The sequence below is a fragment of the Oncorhynchus mykiss genome, chromosome 6 (genome assembly GCF_057628025.1).
Source record: "Oncorhynchus mykiss isolate SJ-2025 chromosome 6, ASM5762802v1, whole genome shotgun sequence".
In the NCBI taxonomy this organism is placed as follows: domain Eukaryota; kingdom Metazoa; phylum Chordata; class Actinopteri; order Salmoniformes; family Salmonidae; genus Oncorhynchus; species Oncorhynchus mykiss.
The window spans coordinates 54309482-54329982 of NC_143027.1; the positions used below are offsets into that span (position 1 = coordinate 54309482).

Genomic DNA, 20501 nt, shown 5'->3' on the forward strand with positions numbered 1-20501 from the left:
TCAAGTTGTTTTATGTGAAAGCTGTAACTAGGCCACTCAGGAACATTCAATGTCATCTTAGTAAGCAACACCGGTGTATATTTGGCCTTGTCTTTTAGGTTATTGTCCTGCTAAAAGGCAGTGGTGTAAAGTACTGAAGTAAAAAATATTTTAAAGTACTATTTAAGTAGTTTTTTGGGTTATCTGTACTTTACTATTTATATTTTTGACTACTTTTACTTTTACTTCACTACATTCCAAAATAAAAAAAATGTACTTTTTACTCCATACATTTTCCCTGGCGCCCAAAAGTACTCGTTACATTTCCAACGCTTAAGCAGGACAGGAAAATGGTCAAATTCACACACTTCAAAAGGACACATCAAAAGAACATCCCTGGTTATGCCTACTGCCTCTTATCTGGCAGATTCACTAAACACAAATGCTTTGTTTGTAATTTATGTTGGAGTGTGCCTCTGGCGATTCGTAAATAAAAAGAAAAAAAAGAAAATAGTCTGGTCTGGTTTGCTTAATATAAAGAATGTGAAATGATTATACTTTTACATTTACTTTTAATACTTAAGTATATTATTTAAAAGCAAATACTTTTTGACTTTTACTCATGTAGTATTCTACTGGGTGACTTTCACTTTTACTTGAGTAATTTTCTATTAAGGTAGCTTTACTTTTACTCAAGTATGACAATCAGGTACTTTTTCCTCCACTGCTAAAAGGTGAATTTATCTCACCGGGGATTTTAGAAAGCAGACTGAATCAGGATTTCCTCTAGGATTTTGCCTGTACTTAGCTTTACCTATTGCAAACAGGATGCATGTTTTTGAATAAAGGCCCTTATTTGCGAGGCATTCTAAAACATCCCTGGTCTTTGTGGTTGAATCAGTGTTTGAAAATGATTGCTCGACTGAGGGACCTTACAGATAATTGTATGTGTGGGGAACAGAGATGAGGTAGACAATCGTGCTAAACACTATTATTGCACACGGAGTCCATGCAACTTATTATGTAACATGTGAAGCACATTTTTACTTTTGAACTAATTTAGGCTTGCCATAACATAGGGGTTGAATACTTATTGACTTAAGACATTTCGGCTTTTAATTTTTAATTCATTTGTAAAAATGTCTAAAACATGATTCCACTTTGACATTATGGGATATTGTGTGTTAACCAGTGACACAAAATATAAACGTAATCCATTTTAAATTCAGGTTGTAATACAACAAAATGTGGAAAAAGTCAAGGGGCGTGAATACCTTCTGAAGGCACTGCAATTCAGTTAGGTTCACCATTCCCCCACGATAGAACATACAGAGAATTCCTTCAGTATAAAAACATCATAGCCAGGGGTTTGGGTCAACTCCATTTCAATTCAGTTCTGAAATGAATGGAAGACAAACGGTTGAATTGTATAATCCTCATAGAAACGTTCAGCACTCTGAATTTAGGAATTGGATATCAAGTAACCCATTACATTCTACATCTGGAATTAAGTATTGCATGAATTAATTAAATACATTACAAATAAAAAAAGGATTCTGTCATGTCAGGGACTTGATATTATTTATTTGGTGTCAGGGTAAGGCATCAAAAAGTGTATCTGGACTGCAATGAACAGTTCTGTGTAGGTGTATTTCAGTATTTTTCTTTATCAGAATGGATCAAGAGCGCTGCCCTGTGGTAGGATGTGAAAAGTAATATTTTCATAATATTGAGAGAGAAACATGAATATGGTTGCTCCCTCTGTGCACTTTTATTTATAAATGACACCTCAAGCCTAAACCCAAACTGTAAGGAGTGAAGATTTTGATATTGCAAATAAGGAAAATATTTTTGATAGTAAGATAGTTAACTTGGAGACATCACTGAAAGAGAAAACATCTTCCTCTGATGAAGTTCTGCTTTCTTGGTTCTGGTCATTGTCCTTTAGATTTGTTGACAACAGGATCTAAAAAACAAAACAGAATTTGAATGGGAAGTATTAATTGTAAACGGTAGGTAATCCTTCTTACTTTAAGATTAAAAACATACGGTACCTTTTGGGAAAAGCAACTCGGTCCGTCGCGTGTGTCCGTTTCGGCAGAGTTGTTTTTCCTCCTGCACACTGTTCAACACACACACTTCAGTTTTAATAGTATTTTAATAGTATTTTAATAGTATATTGGTAGAGAAACAACATAATTATCATTTGAAATAAGTGCAAGAATATAATAACTACACAGTTGTGCATTGACAAATAACAATTACATTAGATACATTTGGCTTACAGGTCATATATGTCTGAGATTTGGAGGTTCTGCCAGTCTCTCCAGACGAAGTAGGCTGTGCAACCTTTCTCCTTACAGGGGGTGTGGACATGTTGGGATAGGCCAGGCCACTGTCTAGACAGCACCACTAGCTTTTTCATCACCGACAGGAAGAGATCCCAAGAACGACGGAACTCTTCTCGGGAAAAAAAGACAAATATGCTGATGTCAATGAGATTAAATTGTTTACAACACGTTAATGACATACTTTTAAATGATTTTCCTCATTAGGACTAAATGTTTTGTGTTCATAGTTTTGTTTGTTTGTTGACTAAATGTTTTGTGTTCATAACTACATTGTTTGCCCTTGAAAACCAACTTCTCTTTTTGAAAACGGTCTATGGCATCGATATGAGTCAGAAACATTTATTATAGTTTCCAAATTGACTACAAAGTGTAAATAGGATCATTTTGGTTTATGAAGTCTCATCCAAAATTGAATTTGGTTAGTGAATGCGACATGACTTCCTGTACTTGAGGGTTTCATTTGTATTACAATCATGTGAACAATTCATGTCCTATTTTGCCTATTAACACATTGTGGTGCAGTGTTTTCTGTGAGACGACTGTGCGAGTTCGATTTCCATGGTTCGGTGCCCCAGGCGGGTGAAGACCTCTACTTAGGAGGACCAATGGAATGGTAAAAATAGAGCGAACCCCGTGCACCCGGGGCACCAGGTCACGCAAAACGAACTTGGAAAATAGCTATTCTAGTACAAATGGCTTTCCATAAAGTTGTTCAAAAATTTTGGGAAGTGCAGATTATGGATTACATCCAACTAGCTTCTACTTGGGCTGTTTACAATCAAACCTGAGACTGGAATGTTGTTGGTAAATTGCTACGTTTTGTTTATAGCTAGCTAGCTACATGTCATTATTTGATTGCCTATGTCGCTATGATACTTTGATGTAACTAGCTACGTTTTGTTTATAGCTAGCTAGCTACATGTCATTATTTGATTGCCTATGTCGCTATGATACTAGGCTATGATACTTTGATGTAACTAGCTAAATACATAACCTCTCCCTAATGTGTAAATGTGAGGCAAATACAGTGACTTGCGAAAGTATTCGGCCCCCTTGAACTTTGCGACCTTTTGCCACATTTCAGGCTTCAAACATAAAGATATAAAACTGTATTTTTTTGTGAAGAATCAACAACAAGTGGGACACAATCATGAAGTAGAACGACATTTATTGGATATTTCAAACTTTTTTAACAAATCAAAAACTGAAAAATTGGGCGTGCAAAATTATTCAGCCCCTTTACTTTCAGTGCAGCAAACTCTCTCCAGAAGTTCAGTGAGGATCTCTGAATGATCCAATGTTGACCTAAATGACTAATGATGATAAATACAATCCACCTGTGTGTAATCAAGTCTCCGTATAAATGCACCCGCACTGTGATAGTCTCAGTGGTCCGTTAAAAGCGCAGAGAGCATCATGAAGAACAAGGAACACACCAGGCAGGTCCGAGATACTGTTGTGAAGAAGTTTAAAGCCGGATTTGGATACAAAAAGATTTCCCAAGCTTTAAACATCCCAAGGAGCACTGTGCAAGCGATAATATTGAAATGGAAGGAGTATCAGACCACTGCAAATCTACCAAGACCTGGCCGTCCCTCTAAACTTTCAGCTCATACAAGGAGAAGACTGATCAGAGATGCAGCCAAGAGGCCCATGATCACTCTGGATGAACTGCAGAGATCTACAGCTGAGGTGGGAGACTCTGTCCGTAGGACAACAATCAGTCGTATATTGCACAAATCTGGCCTTTATGGAAGAGTGGCAAGAAGAAAGCCATTTCTTAAAGATATCCATAAAAAGTGTCGTTTAAAGTTTGCCACAAGCCACCTGGGAGACACACCAAACATGTGGAAGAAGGTGCTCTGGTCAGATGAAACCAAAATTGAACTTTTTGGCAACAATGCAAAACGTTATGTTTGGCGCAAAAGCAACACAGCTGAACACACCATCCCCACTGTCAAACATGGTGGTGGCAGCATCATGGTTTGGGCCTGCTTTTCTTCAGCAGGGACAGGGAAGATGGTTAAAATTGATGGGAAGATGGATGGAGCCAAATACAGGACCATTCTGGAAGAAAACCTGATGGAGTCTGCAAAAGACCTGAGACTGGGACGGAGATTTGTCTTCCAACAAGACAATGATCCAAAACATAAAGCAAAATCTACAATGGAATGGTTAAAAAATAAACATATCCAGGTGTTAGAATGGCCAAGTCAAAGTCCAGACCTGAATCCAATTGAGAATCTGTGGAAAGAACTGAAAACTGCTGTTCACAAATGCTCTCCATCCAACCTCACTGAGCTCGAGCTGTTTTGCAAGGAGGAATGGGAAAAAATGTCAGTCTCTCGATGTGCAAAACTGATAGAGACATACCCCAGGCGACTTACAGCTGTAATCGCAGCAAAAGGTGGCGCTACAAAGTATTAACTTAAGGGGGCTGAATAATTTTGCACGCCCAATTTTTCAGTTTTTGATTTGTTAAAAAAGTTTGAAATATCCAATAAATGTCGTTCCACTTCATGATTGTGTCCCACTTGTTGTTGATTCTTCACAAAAAAAATACAGTTTTATATCTTTATGTTTGAAGCCTGAAATGTGGCAAAAGGTCACAAAGTTCAAGGGGGCCGAATACTTTTGCAAGGCACTGTACATGTCATTATTTGATTGCCTATGTCGCTATGGTACTAGGCTATGATACTTTGATGTAACTAGCTAAATACATAACCTCTCCCTAATGTGTAAATGTGAGGCAGATTTGCGGTGCACATGAAGACAGGTTTGATTCCTGCTAGGTAACGTTAGCTCATAATCAAGCAAACCTAACGACATGTGTGATACATGTTGCCAGCTTACTTACAATAATAATTCAACTCATAGATCAACTGTGGTATTCCAGGGGTTCTATCAAAGTAACTGTTTGCATCATTTCGAATCTCCCTTATTTTATGAAATGTTTTCTACATCATTTATTTTCTCTAACCCTACCATTCCTCCTCTGATTGGAGTAAACGAATGAACAGCAATACTTTTACTGCTACTTACAGCTATTTCTGCTCACAAATACGGTACATGTATTTAAATTATACATACTGTACATTGAGTGTACACATCATTAGGAACACCTGCTCTTTCCATGACATAGACTGACAAGGTGAAAGCTATGATCCCTTATTTAATCCACTTCAATCAGTGTAGATGAAGGAGAGGAAACAGGTAATAAAATTTTTTTTTTTACCTTGAGACAATTGAGATTTATTGTGTGTGTGTGCCGTTCATAGGGTGAATGGGCATGAAAACATTTAAGTGTCTTTGAACGGGGTATGGTAATAGGTGCCAGGCACACTGGTTTGAGTGTGTCAAGAACTGCAATGATGCTGGGTTTTTCACACTCAACAGTTTCCCATGTGTATCAGGAATTGTCCACCACCCAAAGGACAACCATCCAACTTGACACAACTGTGGGAAGCATTGGAGTCAACATGGGCCAGCATCCCTGTGGAACACTTTCGACACCTTGTAGAGTCCATGTCCCGACGAATTGAGGCTGTTCTGAGGGCAAAAGGGGGTGCAACTCAATATTAGGAAGGTGTACCTAATATTCTCTTTCTGCAAGTGTTGGATTTTCACCCACAGCGACCAATCCACCATTCATTCTGAGTTTAACTCCAACCTGCCGATGTCCATAGATTAACCCATCTTTCCCAGGATAATGCTATTCTGATTTTAACTCCAACCCGCCGATATCCACAGATTAACCCATCTTTCCCAGGATAATGCTATACTGATTTTAACTCCAACCTGCCGATGTCCACAGATTAACCCATCTTTCCCAGGATAATGCTATTCTGATTTTAACTCCAACCTGCCGATGTCCACAGATTAACCCATCTTTCCCAGGATAATGCTATACTGATTTTAACTCCAACCTGCCGATGTCCACAGATTAACCCATCTTTCCCAGTATAATGCCATTTTTCTTTTTGCAATACATCCCTCCATTTTACTGTGATGTCTTATGAGGGTCCTGAACCTCCCTATCTGTAACACTTCTACCAATGTTGCCCTAAAAATAAATACTTTACCCAAGAGTATAATGATATTTCCCATTGATTGGTCGTGTTTTTTCAGATCTCCTGGCAACACAGTTTGCAGGTCCATCTGAACTCTGATATTATGACATAACAACCATTCCTGGACCTGACTCCAAAAGCGAGCCAGCGATGGACAGTACCAGAAAAAGATGCTGTATTGATTCGGTTTATAGCAAGTATTTTATATACCGTAATAATTCCAATTGAAACTAATGGATTGATGTGTCAATTGTTGTTTTATATATCAGTTTATAAACCCAATGCCAAGGTATTGAGACATCAAAGACCTGTTCCCAACGGACTTGAATTTTATACATCAAAGTGAGACTGATACATTTTTCAATTCATACTAATAATTTTAAGCCATTATTTGATTTTTAATGGGTGGCAGACAGACTAATTGATGAATTTCTTCTTAAAGGAATTGTCGATTCCAATTTTATGGCAGAACTTTAGACTTTTATGAGTTGGTTATAATTTTGTATTGCGCATTGAACTCTATACACTTCTTAGTTGCTTGTATGACAATTTTACCGAACTTCATAAATATTATACTCTTCTTGTACATTTTTCCTAAGAAACACTTGTTTTTTTTCTCTATCAGTACATTGAAGATTAGCCATTTTAATTGCCTTTAATATTAGATCGGTGTTTTCTGGAGGATGACATTTAAATTGTAGCCAATGACTTAATTTAAAAAGGAGGATCCATTGTCAATCCAAAATGTGAGGGTTTTAATCTACAAAAAGGCAGAGCCCAAATCTCTTAGTAGCTTGTTGGAAGACCAGTTTGGATTTAGGTACAATTTCAGTACAATGGAGAGAGGTTTAATTGCCTTAATATTGAACAGTTTTAACCCCCCTTTAACCCAAACTCATGTTTGTTATATAAATAATCTTGTTTAACTTAATCTAGTTTGCCATTCCAAATAAAGATAAATATTTTATCTTGCATGATTTGAAAAAGGATTCTCCTGGAGTTGGTAGAGCCATGAATAAATATGTAAACTGAGAAATCACTAAATAATTAACCAGGGTAATCTATCTCTAAATGGATAGGTGTTTCTCTCTCCACGGTTTCAAGATTCTATCTATTTAGCTAAGTTTTCTATCAAAGTTAATAGTTACAAGATCTATCAACTTTTCCAGGACATGTACTGTGGGGCAAAAAAGTATTTAGTCAGCCACCAATTGTGCAAGTTCTCCCACATAAAAAGATGAGAGAGGCCTGTAATTTTCATCATAGGTACACTTCAACTATGACAGACAAAATGAGAAAAAAAATCCAGAAAATCACATTGTAGGATTTTTAATGAATTTATTTGCAAATTATGGTGGAAAATAAGTATTTGGTCAATAACAAAAGTTTATCTCAATACTTTGTTATATACCCATTGTTGGCAATGACAGAGGTCAAACGTTTTCTATAAGTCTTCACAAGGTTTTCACACACTGTTGCTGGTATTTTGGCCCATTCCTCCATGCAGATCTCCTCTAGAGCATTGATGTTTTGGGGCTGTTGCTGGGCAACACAGACTTTCAACTCCCTCCAAAGATTTTCTATGGGGTTGAGATCTGGAGACTGGCTAGGCCACTCCAGGACCTTGAAATGCTTCTTATGAAGCCACTCCTTCGGTGTGTTTGGGATCATTGTCATGCTGAAGGACCCAGCCACGTTTCATCTTCAATGCCCTTGCTGATGGAAGGAGGTTTTCACTCAAAATCTCACGATACATGGCCCCATTCATTCTTTCCTTTACACGGATCAGTCGTCCTGGTCCCTTTGCAGAAAAACAGCCCCAAAGCATGATGTTTCCACCCCCATGCTTCACAGTAGGTATGGTGTTCTTTGGATGCAACTCAGCATTCTTTGTCCTCCAAACACGACGAGTTGAGTGTTTACCAAAAAGTTATATTTTGGTTTCATCTGAGCATATGACATTCTCCCAATCTTCTTCTGGATCATCCAAATGCTCTCTAGCAAACTTCAGACGGGCCTGGACATGTACTGGCTTAAGCAGGGGGATACGTCGGGCACTGCAGGATTTGAGTCCCTGGCGGCGTAGTGTGTTACTGATGGTAGGCTTTGTTACTTTGGTCCCAGCTCTTTGCAGGTCATTCACTAGGTCCCCCCCGTGTGGTTCTGGGATTTTTGCTCACTGTTCTTGTGATCATTTTGACCCCATGGGGTGAGATCTTGCGTGGAGCCCAACATCGAGGGAGATTATCAGTGATCTTGTATGTCTTCCATTTCCTAATAATTGCTCCCACAGTTGATTTCTTCAAACCAAGCTGCTTACCTATTGCAGATTCAGTCTTCCCAGCCTGGTGCAGGTCTACAATTGTGTTTCTGGTGTCCCTTGACAGCTCTTTGGTCTTGGCCATAGTGGAGTTTGGAGTGTGACTGTTTGAGGTTGTGGACAGGTGTCTTTTATACTGATAACAAGTTCAAACAAGTGCCATTAATACAGGTAACGAGTGGAGGACAGAGGAGCCTCTTAAAGAAGATGTTACTGGTCTGTGAGAGCCAGAAATCTTGCTTGTTTGTAGGTGACCAAATACTTATTTTCCACCGTAATTTGCAAATAAATTCATTAAAATCCTACAATGTGATTTTCTGGATTTTTTTTCCCCATTTTGTCTGTCATAGTTGAAGTGTACCTATGATGAAAATTACAGGCCTCTCTCATCTTTTTATGTGGGAGAACTTGCACAATGGGTGGCTGACTAAATACTTTTTTGCCCCACTGTACTATATATACACACAAGAGTATGTGGACACCCCTTCAAATTAGTGGCTTTGGCTATTTCAGTCACACTAGTGTATAAAATCGAGCACACAGCCATGCAATCTCCATAGACAAACATTGGCCTTACTGAAGAGCTCATTGACTTTCAACGTGGCACTGTCATAGGATGACACCTTTCCAACAAGTCAGTCCGTCAAATATCTGTCCTGCAAGAGCTGCCCCAGGCAACTGTAAGTGCTGTTATTATGAAGTGGAAACGTCTAGGAGCAACAACGAAGTTGCGAAGTGTTAGGCCACACAAACTCACAGGACGGAACTGCCGAGTGCTGAAGGGCGTAACGCGTAAAAATCATCTGTCCTTGGTTGCAACACTCACTACCGAGTTCCAAACTGCCTCTAGAAGCAACGTTAGCACAAGAACTGTTCATCGGGAGCTTCATGAAATGGGTATCCATGGCCGAGGAGCCACACACAAGCCTAAGATCCCCATGCACAACGCCAAGTGTCAGCTGGAATGGTGTAATGCCTGCCGCCATTGGACTCTGGAGCAGTGAAAAAGCGTTCTCTGGAGTGATGAATCACAGTTTACCATCTGGCAGTCTGACCGATTAATCTGGGTTAGGCGGATACCAGGAGAACGCTACCTGCCTCAATGCATAGTGCCAACTGTAAAGTTTGGTGGAGGAGGAATAATAGTCTGGGGCTGTTTTTCATGGTTCGGACTAGGCCCCTTAGTTCCAGTGAAGGGAAATCTTAACACTACAGCATACACTGGTATTTTAGACGATTCTGTGCTTCCAACTTCGTGGCAACAGTTTGGGGAAGGCCCTTTCCTGTTTCAGCATGACAATACCCCCGATGGGGTTCAAGTCCATACAGAAATGGTTTGTCAAGATTGGTGTGGAAGAACTTGACTGGCCTGCACAGACTCCTGACCTGAACCCCATCGAACACCTTTAGGATGAATTGGAACGCCGACTGCAAGCCAGGCCTAATTGCTCAACATCAGTGCCCGACCTCACGGAGTGTGGAGTGTGACAGTGGAGTGTGACAGTTGAACTAAGCTCATGAGGTGTTTATAAATTAAGGAATCAAAGGATATATATACATATAATTAATTTATAAGTCCCAAAAACGGATGTAGCAACTACAGATTGCCCCTTTAAGTCTATCAAAAGTGTGCTAGTTTGAGCATGTGTCCATTAGGCCTATGAATTAATTTATTTTATCAGCATGAATTAGATTGAGCAATAAAAGCCCCACTTTTATTCCATAGGCTTGGATCCGCACTATGCAGCTGTTGCAAGAGCGTATTTTTCACTGGCTGTCCACTGGTTTCAAATACAATGATTGATAGGCAGCTTAAACCTCTTGAATTCAACCATTATAGGGTTCAAATATACATTTAGATTTGTGAACAGCCATCCACAACAACCACAATTCGAAAGGCGCAAATAGCTAAATGAGAGAGCAGGAGTGTGATTCACATTGACGCGCTCTGTAGATAATAATAAGTGACATCCATATCGCCATAGACTACACCACTGCTGTCATCCTTACCTCCAAGCGTTTATTCAAGTTGGATAATCTTTGTACGCCGACAGCAGTCGCACCATTGGAAGAAATAGCTTGGACTGTAGCCTACAATAACCTATTCCTGCTCTTTTCCAGCGATCCATCAAACATATTTGGTGTGTCATCATAGTGGTCTCTGACTTGTGGTCAGACACGCTCAGGTGGAACAAACTTAAACTTGCTCCTTTTTTCAATGTTGATTTGAACGTCATTGAGAAAAACAGAAGTGTCAAAGATTTTGTTTTCGCGAACATCCTTTCTGAATTTAAAAGTAATCCTCGAAGTAATCACCTAGTTTTTCAAAAGTATCTGTAATCTGATTACAATATTTTTGCTGGTAATGTAACGGATTACAGTGACCGTTGCTATTATTTTTAATCCTTTACATGTAACAGATTACATGTAATCCGTTACTGCCCAACCCTGACGACTGCACATGTCCATAACCTGTAATACATTACATGAATGGAAGGGTCTTCATCACTCCCTGGAGAATCGAAGACAGAACCTCACCCAGAGAGTTGTGCATGTTAGTGTGTTAGACAGCCAAACCTTACATTTTGGGAAATAGAACATAGAAATGCCATTCTAGTTCTGGTTACACAGCTGATGTTGTACTCTAAACACACCGGACTTTGATTTGTTAGGTAAAGTGTAGGCAAGCTGTCTTTATAAGAATATAATATTTACAGCAGAAAATGTTTCGTCTTTTTTTACAGGAACACATCAATTGATTTTTGTTGTTGATGTACTGCATGTGCACTCAAGCAGGATGATGTTTGTGCAATGCCCACATGTAAGCAACACCTGTAGGGGTATCCCGGGATTTGTATCCCGGGAAAAATCTGACAGTGGACATAAGAAGAGATGAGACAAAACTAGGCAGAATATTGTGTTGTAGGACAGCTGAACTGACTGAAGACCGCGGGCATTCAACTCGCAGTAGTTGCTATCGTTTCCAATGTAACATATATTCACATGATGTGATGAAACGTCGACATTAAGTTGCAAGCTTCTTTCGTAGCAAGGCGTTGTAGAGCGGGTGTCTTATGAAACACATTCCAGACACTGGCGCTTGCCATAACTGATTTGACAGAGAAATATCAGCTAGATAGGATAGCCAGCTGCAGCTATCACCAAGCTATGCTAGGTAGCTGGTCTCAGCTTTTTTTATTTTTTTATTTAACCTTTATTTAACTTGGCAAGTTAGTTAAGAACAAATTCTTATTTACAATGACAGCCTACCCCGGCCAAACCCGGACGATGCTGGGACAATTGTGCGCCGCCCTATGGGACTCCCAATCACAGCCAGATGTGATACAGCCTGGATTCGAACCAGGGACTGTAGTGACACCTCTTGCACTGAGATACAGTGCCTTAGACCGCTGTGCCACTCAGGAGCCCAGCCCAGCTACGGGTAAACACAAGGTAAGCGCAGGCTTTAACCTACACATAGAACTGAATTAGCTGACTATCTTGAGATGGCAAGTCAGACGGGAAAGGAGAAGTCCTCAACTTCTCAACTGCACACTCACATCAAACCACGCCCCAAGACAACTCTTATTTGCCTACAGCCATTTCTTAATAAGCATGGATTAAAAACAAGGCCAAATCAGGAAGCGCAGTCGCCCTTCAAATACATTTTTTTCAGTTTCATGTTTTGAATGTTTGAAAACGTCTTTTTTGAACACCAAGTATGTGACCTTATTTAAACTAAAAGTGATCAGCTGGTCCTTATGAGCACTTTTCTTACTATGCTGACTGATTGAATTTACCCCATATTCTCATTAATTTGCCTCTCCAGATGAAATAGAGGAATAGCATACTGTACCGCTGGTCTCAGGTCTCTTGCAGCGAATCTGTATGTGTTGATCTCCATCTTTATTGTCTCCATCTTTATTGTTCTCTCTCATCAGCACCAGTTTGTCTCCAGAGCTGAGCAGGCAGTGGTCCTTCCCTATCCAGTGAATCGGGTACAGGGAGCACGTCTTGATGATCAGCCTGAAATACAAATAAATGTCGTAAATAACCACATATTTTATCTATCAATAGTTTACTTGTAAAACCATATAAACTGCACATAAATATTTATTTAGGAACATTTGTGACAATTAAGGTGAAACATCAGGGCAATGAAATGGTAGACTAGATTCCAATGCTACCTGTGGAAGAAGCCATGAGGGATCTCAGGTAGAAAGTAAACACAGACATTTATATCGTCCAGCTTGTCTTCTCCCCACATCTGCACCACCATCTGATTGTCCTGCAGGTAGCTGGGGAAGAGACATGCTCCGTCCAGATGACCCATGGCCAAGTTGGATGACTTCCACTGCTTCTCCCCGGGTTTGAACTCCGGGGCCGCCGGGTTCAGGGGACTACCCACCTTAGCCGGGAGACAGACCTCAAAGTGCTGCAGGAGGCTAAGTAGCGTCCCCTCCTTAGTCCTACTCCCCACCACCTCCTCCACCAGGTCTTCATCGTCCAGTCGCAGCCGCCTCAGTTCTCTGCGTACCAGGATCCGTGTGGCCGCGTTGTGCAGGGTGCCCTTCTCCTTGAAGTCATCCACCCACGTGCCCCGGTGGACCAATAGGTTGCCCTCTTTCCGCAGCTCGTCTCTGGGGATGGCCTCCATCTGCTTGACCAGGTCGTGCCTCACGATGGTCTGGGTTAGTAGAAAGGAGAGACGTTGGTAATAGGAGTACAGTGTCCATATTAGAACAGCAGTCAGAGTGACTCTGGCTCAACTTTCATGGACATATGATGTTGTCCTGATATGGACACCGTACTGGAGAAGACTTTAAATACAACACTGTAATTCAAATAGATTACAGCATGTTCACTTTGCTACTTAATTGTGCCACCTACAGTGTCTTGCAAAAGTATTCACCCCCCTTTTTCCCTATTTTGTTGCAGTACAACCTGTCATTTAAAATTATTTTTATTTGGATTTCATGTAATGGACATACACAAAATAGTCCAAATTGGTTAAGTAAATGAAAAAAATGAAATACGGAAAAGTGGTGCGTGCATATGTATTCACCCCCTTTGCTATGAAGCCCCTAAATAGGATATGGTGCAACCAATTACCTTCAGAAGTCACATAGTTAGTTAAATAAAGTCCACCTGTGTGCAATATAAGTGTCACATAATCTGTCACATGATCTCAGTAAAAGAAAGGCCCCAGAGTCTGCAACACCACCAAGCAAGCGGCACAATAAAGACCAAGGAGATCGCCAAACAAGTCAGGGACAAAGTTGAGGAGAAGTACAGATCAAGGTTGGGTTTTAAAAGAATATCAGATACTTTGGACATCCCACAGAGCACCATCAGATCCGTTATAAAAAAAATGAAAGAACATGGCACCACAACAAACCTGCCAAAAGAGGGCCGCCCACCAAAACTCACGGACCAGGCAAGGAGGGTATTAATCAGAGAGGCAACAAAGAGACCAAAGACAACCCTGAAGGAGCTGCAAAGCTCCACAGCAGAGATTGGATGTATTAGTCCATAGGACCACTTTAAGCCGTACACTCCACAGAGCTGGGCTTTACGAAAGAGTGGCCATCCAAAAAAAAACATGTTTTGTGTTTGCCAAAAGGCACTTGGGAGACTTCCAAACATATGGAAGAAGGTACTCTGGTCAGATGAGACTAAAATTGAGCTTTTTGGCCATCAAGGAAAACACTATGTCTTGAATGATGGATGGCGCAAAATACAGGGAAATTCTTGAGGGAAACCTGTTTCAGTCGTCCAGAGATTTGAGACTGGGACGGAGGTTCACCTTCCAGCAGGACAATGACCCTAAGCATACTGCTAAAGCAACACTCGAGTGATTTAAGGGGAAACATTTAAATATCTTGGAATGGCCTAGTCAAAGCCCAGACCTCAATCCAATTGACAATCTGTGATATGACTTAAAGATTTCTGTACACCAGCGGAACCCATCCAACTTGAAGGAGGAGGAAAGGTTTTGCCTTGAAGAATGGGCAAACATCCCAGTGGCTAGATGTGCCAAGCTTATAAAGACATACCCCAAGAGACTTACAGCTGTAATTGCTGCAAAAGGTGGTTCTACAAAGTATTGACTTTGGGGGGTGAATAGTTATGCACGCTTATTTTTTGTTTGTTTCACAATAAAAAATATCTTGCATCTTCAAAGTGGTAGGCATGTTGTGTAAATCAAGTGATACAAACCTCCCAGAAATCCATTTTTAATTTCAGGTTGTAAGACAACAAAATAGGTAAAATGCCAAGGGGGGTGAATACTTTCGCATGCCACTGTACTCAAAGCACACTTAACCTAATCCTGGAGAGCTACAGGGACAGGAAATACCAGGTCTTGCTCTAGCCCAGCACAAAAGTACCTGATTCAACTAATTGAGAGTATGCATTTGTCAAATACTGGGCAAAAAGCCTCCGTACCCCTGTAGCTCTCCTGGACCAAGTATCGTTAATCACTAATTTAGAGGTTTTCCTTCCGTCACCCTCAGGTCTCACCTTGAAGAGTGAGATGAGAAAAGATGGCTGAACGAACACCCTATCCTTCAGAGCAGGGATCTCCTCGTACCACACGATGATGCCGATACGATGGAGGTAGCGTAGGATGGAGTGGACGTTCTCCTCGCCCAACTCAAGGTGCAGAATGAGGTCACTCAGAAGGTCATCAAAAGAAACTATTCCTGGTGTTGAGGAAAAGAGACGTCTGATTAGAGTAATGTAACCTAGTTATAATGCGGTACCTACCTCATTGTGTCGATATTAGGACAAGCACAATTTGACTGTCCTAACATGGACATATGTCAGTATTGATAATATAATTATTAAAAATGAAATTAACAGGATTGAAGTTGATTTCATTTCAATCCAGTAACTTGAGAAAGTCAATTATAAAATGGCAATTCAAAAGCCATTAACTAGGGATATTTTTTTAAATTTTTTAAATAACTTACCGTGTTGAGGTATTTGGTTTTGTTTCACTAGGTCATGAATGACTAACTCAACTTCTTTGTAGCTTTTGGGCAGGGTCCTTTCAGCACATGGGAATGTATCCTTTGTTAAGATATGCCTCACAATGTGCTCCTTGAGCTTGACAATGTCCTCATGTATAGTGCAGTCAATAGGTACAAGTTCCAGGACCTGCAAACACATTAGAAACCAATTCATTTACTTGCAGATCAAATGTCAGGCCATTTCAAAGAGCAAACACTCTTTACAACACTGAAATTAGGACACAATACCTGTAAATTATACTCCATAAGCCGGTCAAGTTCGCTCATCTGTTCAGAAAACAGAGAGGGGTCTGTATTGCCCTTCAGGTTCTTCTGCTGTAGTTGTAAAACCTCCTTCCTTTCTTTGAGCATGACTCGAACATTCTCCTCGATGTGTCTCTTCTTCTCCCTCACCTCATCTTGGTCTTGACACTGGTCACAATGAGTTCCCACCAGTAAGACCACAGAGGCAGGGACGCGAAGCTGGATGTTATTGATCCAGAAACACACCTTCTCTTTGTAAGACTGGGGGTCTTCCATGTTGTAGCTGAGACATTACAAAGATACATTTTGACATGTAAGGCAAGGTCATGCCCAAGTCAGTAAAACCAACAAACTACAGTATATTCATCAATATACTGTACTATCAATAAAACATTAGTGATCTTCGAAACTATCTGTTGATGAAAATATTAGAAGACTGTAAAAGACTGATAAATGACAAATGTCAGTTTCCACAAATTAACACGTGTGCACAGTGATCTCCATCAACTGACATGTTTACCTGGCCAAATCAACAGCGAGGATAACGAGGGCTCTGGGGGTGATGAAGACGTGATGCGTCAGGTAGTATTCTTCCTGCCCTGCGAAGTCCCAGAATAGGAACCGGATCCCCTCCATATCCATCTCACTGATCTCTATCCCCTCCGTTCTGTCCTCCTCATCTACCCTCACAGGCCCCCCCTGCTTCAGGCTACGACACAGCGTGGACTTTCCAGCCATGGAGGAACCCAGGAACATGGTCTTGACTGTCCAGGCTGTGGTGTGCGTGTCAGGGCCTTCCTCCTCCATCATGGCGAAGTAGCTCTGAATGTCCCTCACTCCTCCGTCACACACCTCCTCTGGGGGGGTCCTCAGCGGGTTCCCTGTGGCCTTGAACAGGGTCAGCTCCGAGTTCCCCTTCTGGAACAGCTGGGCTGGAAGTTCGGTCAGGCTATTCCGTTCTACAAACAGCTCCTTGAGTTTAGGTAGCCCCACCAGTGCCTGGATGTCCTTCAGGCAGTTATTGGACAGGTTGAGGTAGCTGAGGCTGTGGCATTGACTCAGGTCTACCGGGAGTTTGGCCAGACGGTTGGTGCTGAGCTTGAGGAACTGTAGCTTCCCCAGATGAGGGAAGACATCTTCAGGGATGACCTTGATGTTGTTCTGGTTCATGTAGAGCCGCTCCAGAAGTTTCAAAGATCTAAACTCCAGGGGAAAGTCCACCAGCTCATTCCTGGAGAGGTTGAGCTCTCTCAGGTTTACCAGGTTGGAGATCCAATTGAGCTGTCTCAGTTTGTTCCTCTGGAGGTCCAACCTTCTGACCTCGTCAGCATGCTCCAGGAGAATCGGAGGGACGGACTTCAGTTTTCTACCAGACAGGTCCCAATCTTTCTTACTCTGCCCAGTACCTAAAATGACATACATGTTAGGGAGACCTTGCCATGAAGGCATCTCTTTTACACTGTTGAAGCAGTATATATCCAGGGCAAACAATTAAATGTTGTTACATTGAGGAGCGGCACTTAATACACTTTTATAATCCAATCTGTAATCTATCCACAATAAAAGCAGATTATGTCTGGCCACAACAGCATCAACATCTATGAAGTCTCCTATCAACAGTAGTTACAAAACTGAATTAATGTGTGAGGTTTCCACACAAACAAATAAGGAGTAAATGTATGAACACCTTCCTAATATTGAGTTGCACCTCATTTTGCCCTCAGACAGCCTCAATTTGTGGGGGAATGGACTCTACAAGGTGTTGAAAATGTTCCACATGGATGCTGGCCCATGTTGACTCCAATGCTTCCACAGTTGTGTCAAGCTGGATGGGATGTCCTTTGGGTGGTGGACCATTCTTTATACACACAGGAAACTGTTGAGCGTGAAAACCCAGCAGCATTGTAGTTATTGACACACTCAAACCGGTGGGTCTGGCACCTTCTAACATAAAAGTTAAAAGGCACTTAAATAATTTGTTTGGCCAAATCACCCTCTGGATGGCATACATGCACAATCCATGTTTCAATTGCCCTAAGGTTTAAAAATCCTTCTTTAACCTGTCTCCTCCCTTTCATCTAAACTGATTGAAGGTTACACATGGATTCACCTGGTCAGTTCATATCATGGAAAGAGCAGGTGTTCCTAATATTTTGCACACTCAGTATATGACTCATCAGTTCACTCCAGTTGACTCAGTTGTCATTACCAGTAACTACGATGTTTCCTTTACAATCATTTATGACTGGATTAAAGTCAGCCTTATATTCCTGAATGTGACTCTGATGTGTATTATTTAATCTAGTTACAGTTGTATTACGCACTCCTTCATTTGATAATAGTTGTCAGTTATACAATAAACTGAATTTCACTATGACAAAAGAGAAAGTAACGAGACAAAAGCAAAGAGAGTTGTCTGTCTTTCATATTTTCATTTAAAATCCCCAATCCTCTCTCTCATCAATGAGTTACATAGGCAGTCATATAATTATTATCTATTATCTAATGCTAGTTTATTATGAAGAGCGTCATGGTACTTGCCATTAGGTCGAGACATGTTGCCAGACAGTGTTTGTGGTGCGTTGTCTCACCCACTTCCACAACCGGTATGCAAAGAGCTCTACACACAGGCAAATTCACCACTCTTCTTACTTCCTGGTTGTCTCTAATAGGCAGGTCCAAACAGTTCACTTCTCATCCCATTCATGCAAGATTATTGCTCCTTTTTTATAAAAGAAAAGTATAGACTCTGAAGTACAACACAGAATAGGTATTTTAAAAATAATATAAGGGCTTACAAGATACACATTTTTACTGCCAAAACTTTTTCAAAACACATACAAGTATTCTGATCATCTAAATAGTCTGATTGTACAGATGTTTTGCATCTATAAAGAACCAAGTGCGGTTGTGTGACAATGAATGGCAAGGGGAAAAAAGTGGCACTATGCATTTCAAATAATATAGACAATGTATCTAATCAACATTCAAGAATCTAGAACGCTTTGGTTTCGATATCCTCTGTCATACTTGACTTTCGTTTACTGTAAATGTCCCCTCGGTATAGAGCTCACCAGTTTGTAGTCCTAAAAAACGGAAATGAGTTACGTCTGGTTTGTTCAGCCATTCTTATGGGGAAAATGAATGGGGAAAGAAATAGGGTTTCGGGATAAACGCCAAAAATAAGGTCTGAAGTTAACACAGGCTTAGGAGATCTTATACGTTTTGTTCTATTGGATAATATCAGATAGTTAACATTACCTTTATGAATTATGAAGCCTTTATGTGCTTTTTTATGACATAAACACTTCAAAATCCACAAAAAGTCACGTTAGCTGATAAAGATTACCTCATAGAACAAAATGTATAAGATCGCCTAAGCCTGTGTATACCACATATCATATCTTCGGCATTTATCCAAAAACCCTACTTAAACGGCATTCATTTCCCTATAGGCTTTGTCCAACGAACCATGACGGAGTTAGTGCCAAGAAAAATGCGTTATTAGTTTCAGTCGCAACGCATAAGCCCAGCCCACCGGAGGATCTGTCTTTTTCAGCCATCTATTTTCTGCGGTTGAGTGTTGCAAAATCCACTTGAATGCTTTCATTTTACTCCTGTGACCCTTTAATACTCTTGCTTGTGCATGTCATTTTTGCCTGGTAACATTAAGACTGCGAAAACGTTTGTAATGACCTGTCGAACACACAGGTCTGGCTGAAATGGGCTCAATTGAATACATTGGGCGCGTTCGAGTGGACCAGTTTTGATAAGACGTTGAACAACGTTGGTCACCGCCTTTCAAAGTGTGCTGCATAATGGGTATAAACTTGTCCAACTTGCAACTACATGTCGACTGCATGACCTTTACAACAACCAAATGATCACAGGTCATGAGCTTTCGACTGCAGTCGACTGGAAATGTCTCCATTTGCTCCTCACCAACAACTGCAACTTGAAGTCAGAACCACAGCATTGTGTGAGACCTTCTGTTTTCTGGAAGTGAAAGGCACCACATGCTCATAAATATAGCCACCTATCATTGGTTATTATCAATGCATGTTTACTGTTTTGGGTGCATGACTATTTAGAACTTAAATACATATTTATCCTTACATCCTTACAGTCTAATTACATAGGCCTACATGTGATCCAAATTTCGAACATAAATAAATGCAGTATCCTACTTTCAACAATAGTTATCTAGATGTTACTGCAATGTTGTGTCCCATGTTAAAGCCTACACTTAGTCTTGTCTGTAGTATTGCTGTCACCAAACAAATTCCCATTTGTTGATTGTTTATTAAGTGTGAATAAAATGGAATATGTTGTAGGCTACACATGGGTTATTGGAGGGGATTTCGACACTGGCAATTTAAGAGGCTTAATCTGTGTCAGGGAAATTAAACCCCCTAATCTATTGACACACCGGTGTGTCAATTTAAGTAACACAATACAAAAAATCCACTGCAAAATCTGTCAGTTTAAGCTAGAGATTTCCATG

The 20501-nt window shown here is 40.6% G+C and overlaps 1 protein-coding gene across 3 annotated transcripts; it reads right to left on the reverse strand.

The window, feature by feature from the left end:
* Nucleotides 1-1543: 1543 nt before the first annotated feature.
* Nucleotides 1544-19756, reverse strand: si:ch211-210p4.6 (malignant fibrous histiocytoma-amplified sequence 1 homolog). Of its 3 annotated transcripts, none has more exons than XM_090238194.1 (11): nucleotides 19536-19756; nucleotides 18539-18719; nucleotides 16518-17403; nucleotides 15983-16280; nucleotides 15695-15881; nucleotides 15243-15424; nucleotides 12908-13407; nucleotides 12577-12746; nucleotides 2265-2439; nucleotides 2034-2101; nucleotides 1544-1945 (listed from the first exon to the last, which is right to left on the reverse strand). In XM_090238194.1, exons 2-11 carry the CDS (start codon nucleotides 18552-18554, stop codon nucleotides 1914-1916), a joined length of 2514 nt encoding a protein of 837 aa, XP_090094320.1. In that variant the 5' UTR covers nucleotides 18555-18719; nucleotides 19536-19756; the 3' UTR covers nucleotides 1544-1913. The 3 variants fall into 3 exon arrangements, with proteins under 3 accessions (XP_090094320.1, XP_021462487.1, XP_090094319.1); XM_021606812.3 differs by having other exon boundaries at nucleotides 19072-19740; XM_090238193.1 differs by having other exon boundaries at nucleotides 18539-19740.
* Between the last annotated feature and the right edge of the window lie 745 nt (nucleotides 19757-20501).

Bases quoted from the DNA above. Each gene is read 5' to 3' on its own strand.
- si:ch211-210p4.6 (XM_090238194.1), bottom strand. The intron at 13,408-15,242 runs GTGAGACCTGAG...CTACTAACCCAG, and splicing joins TTCTCATCTCACTCTTCAAG to ACCATCGTGAGGCACGACCT. The intron at 2,102-2,264 runs GTAAGCCAAATG...TGTGTTGAACAG, and splicing joins ATCTCAGACATATATGACCT to TGTGCAGGAGGAAAAACAAC.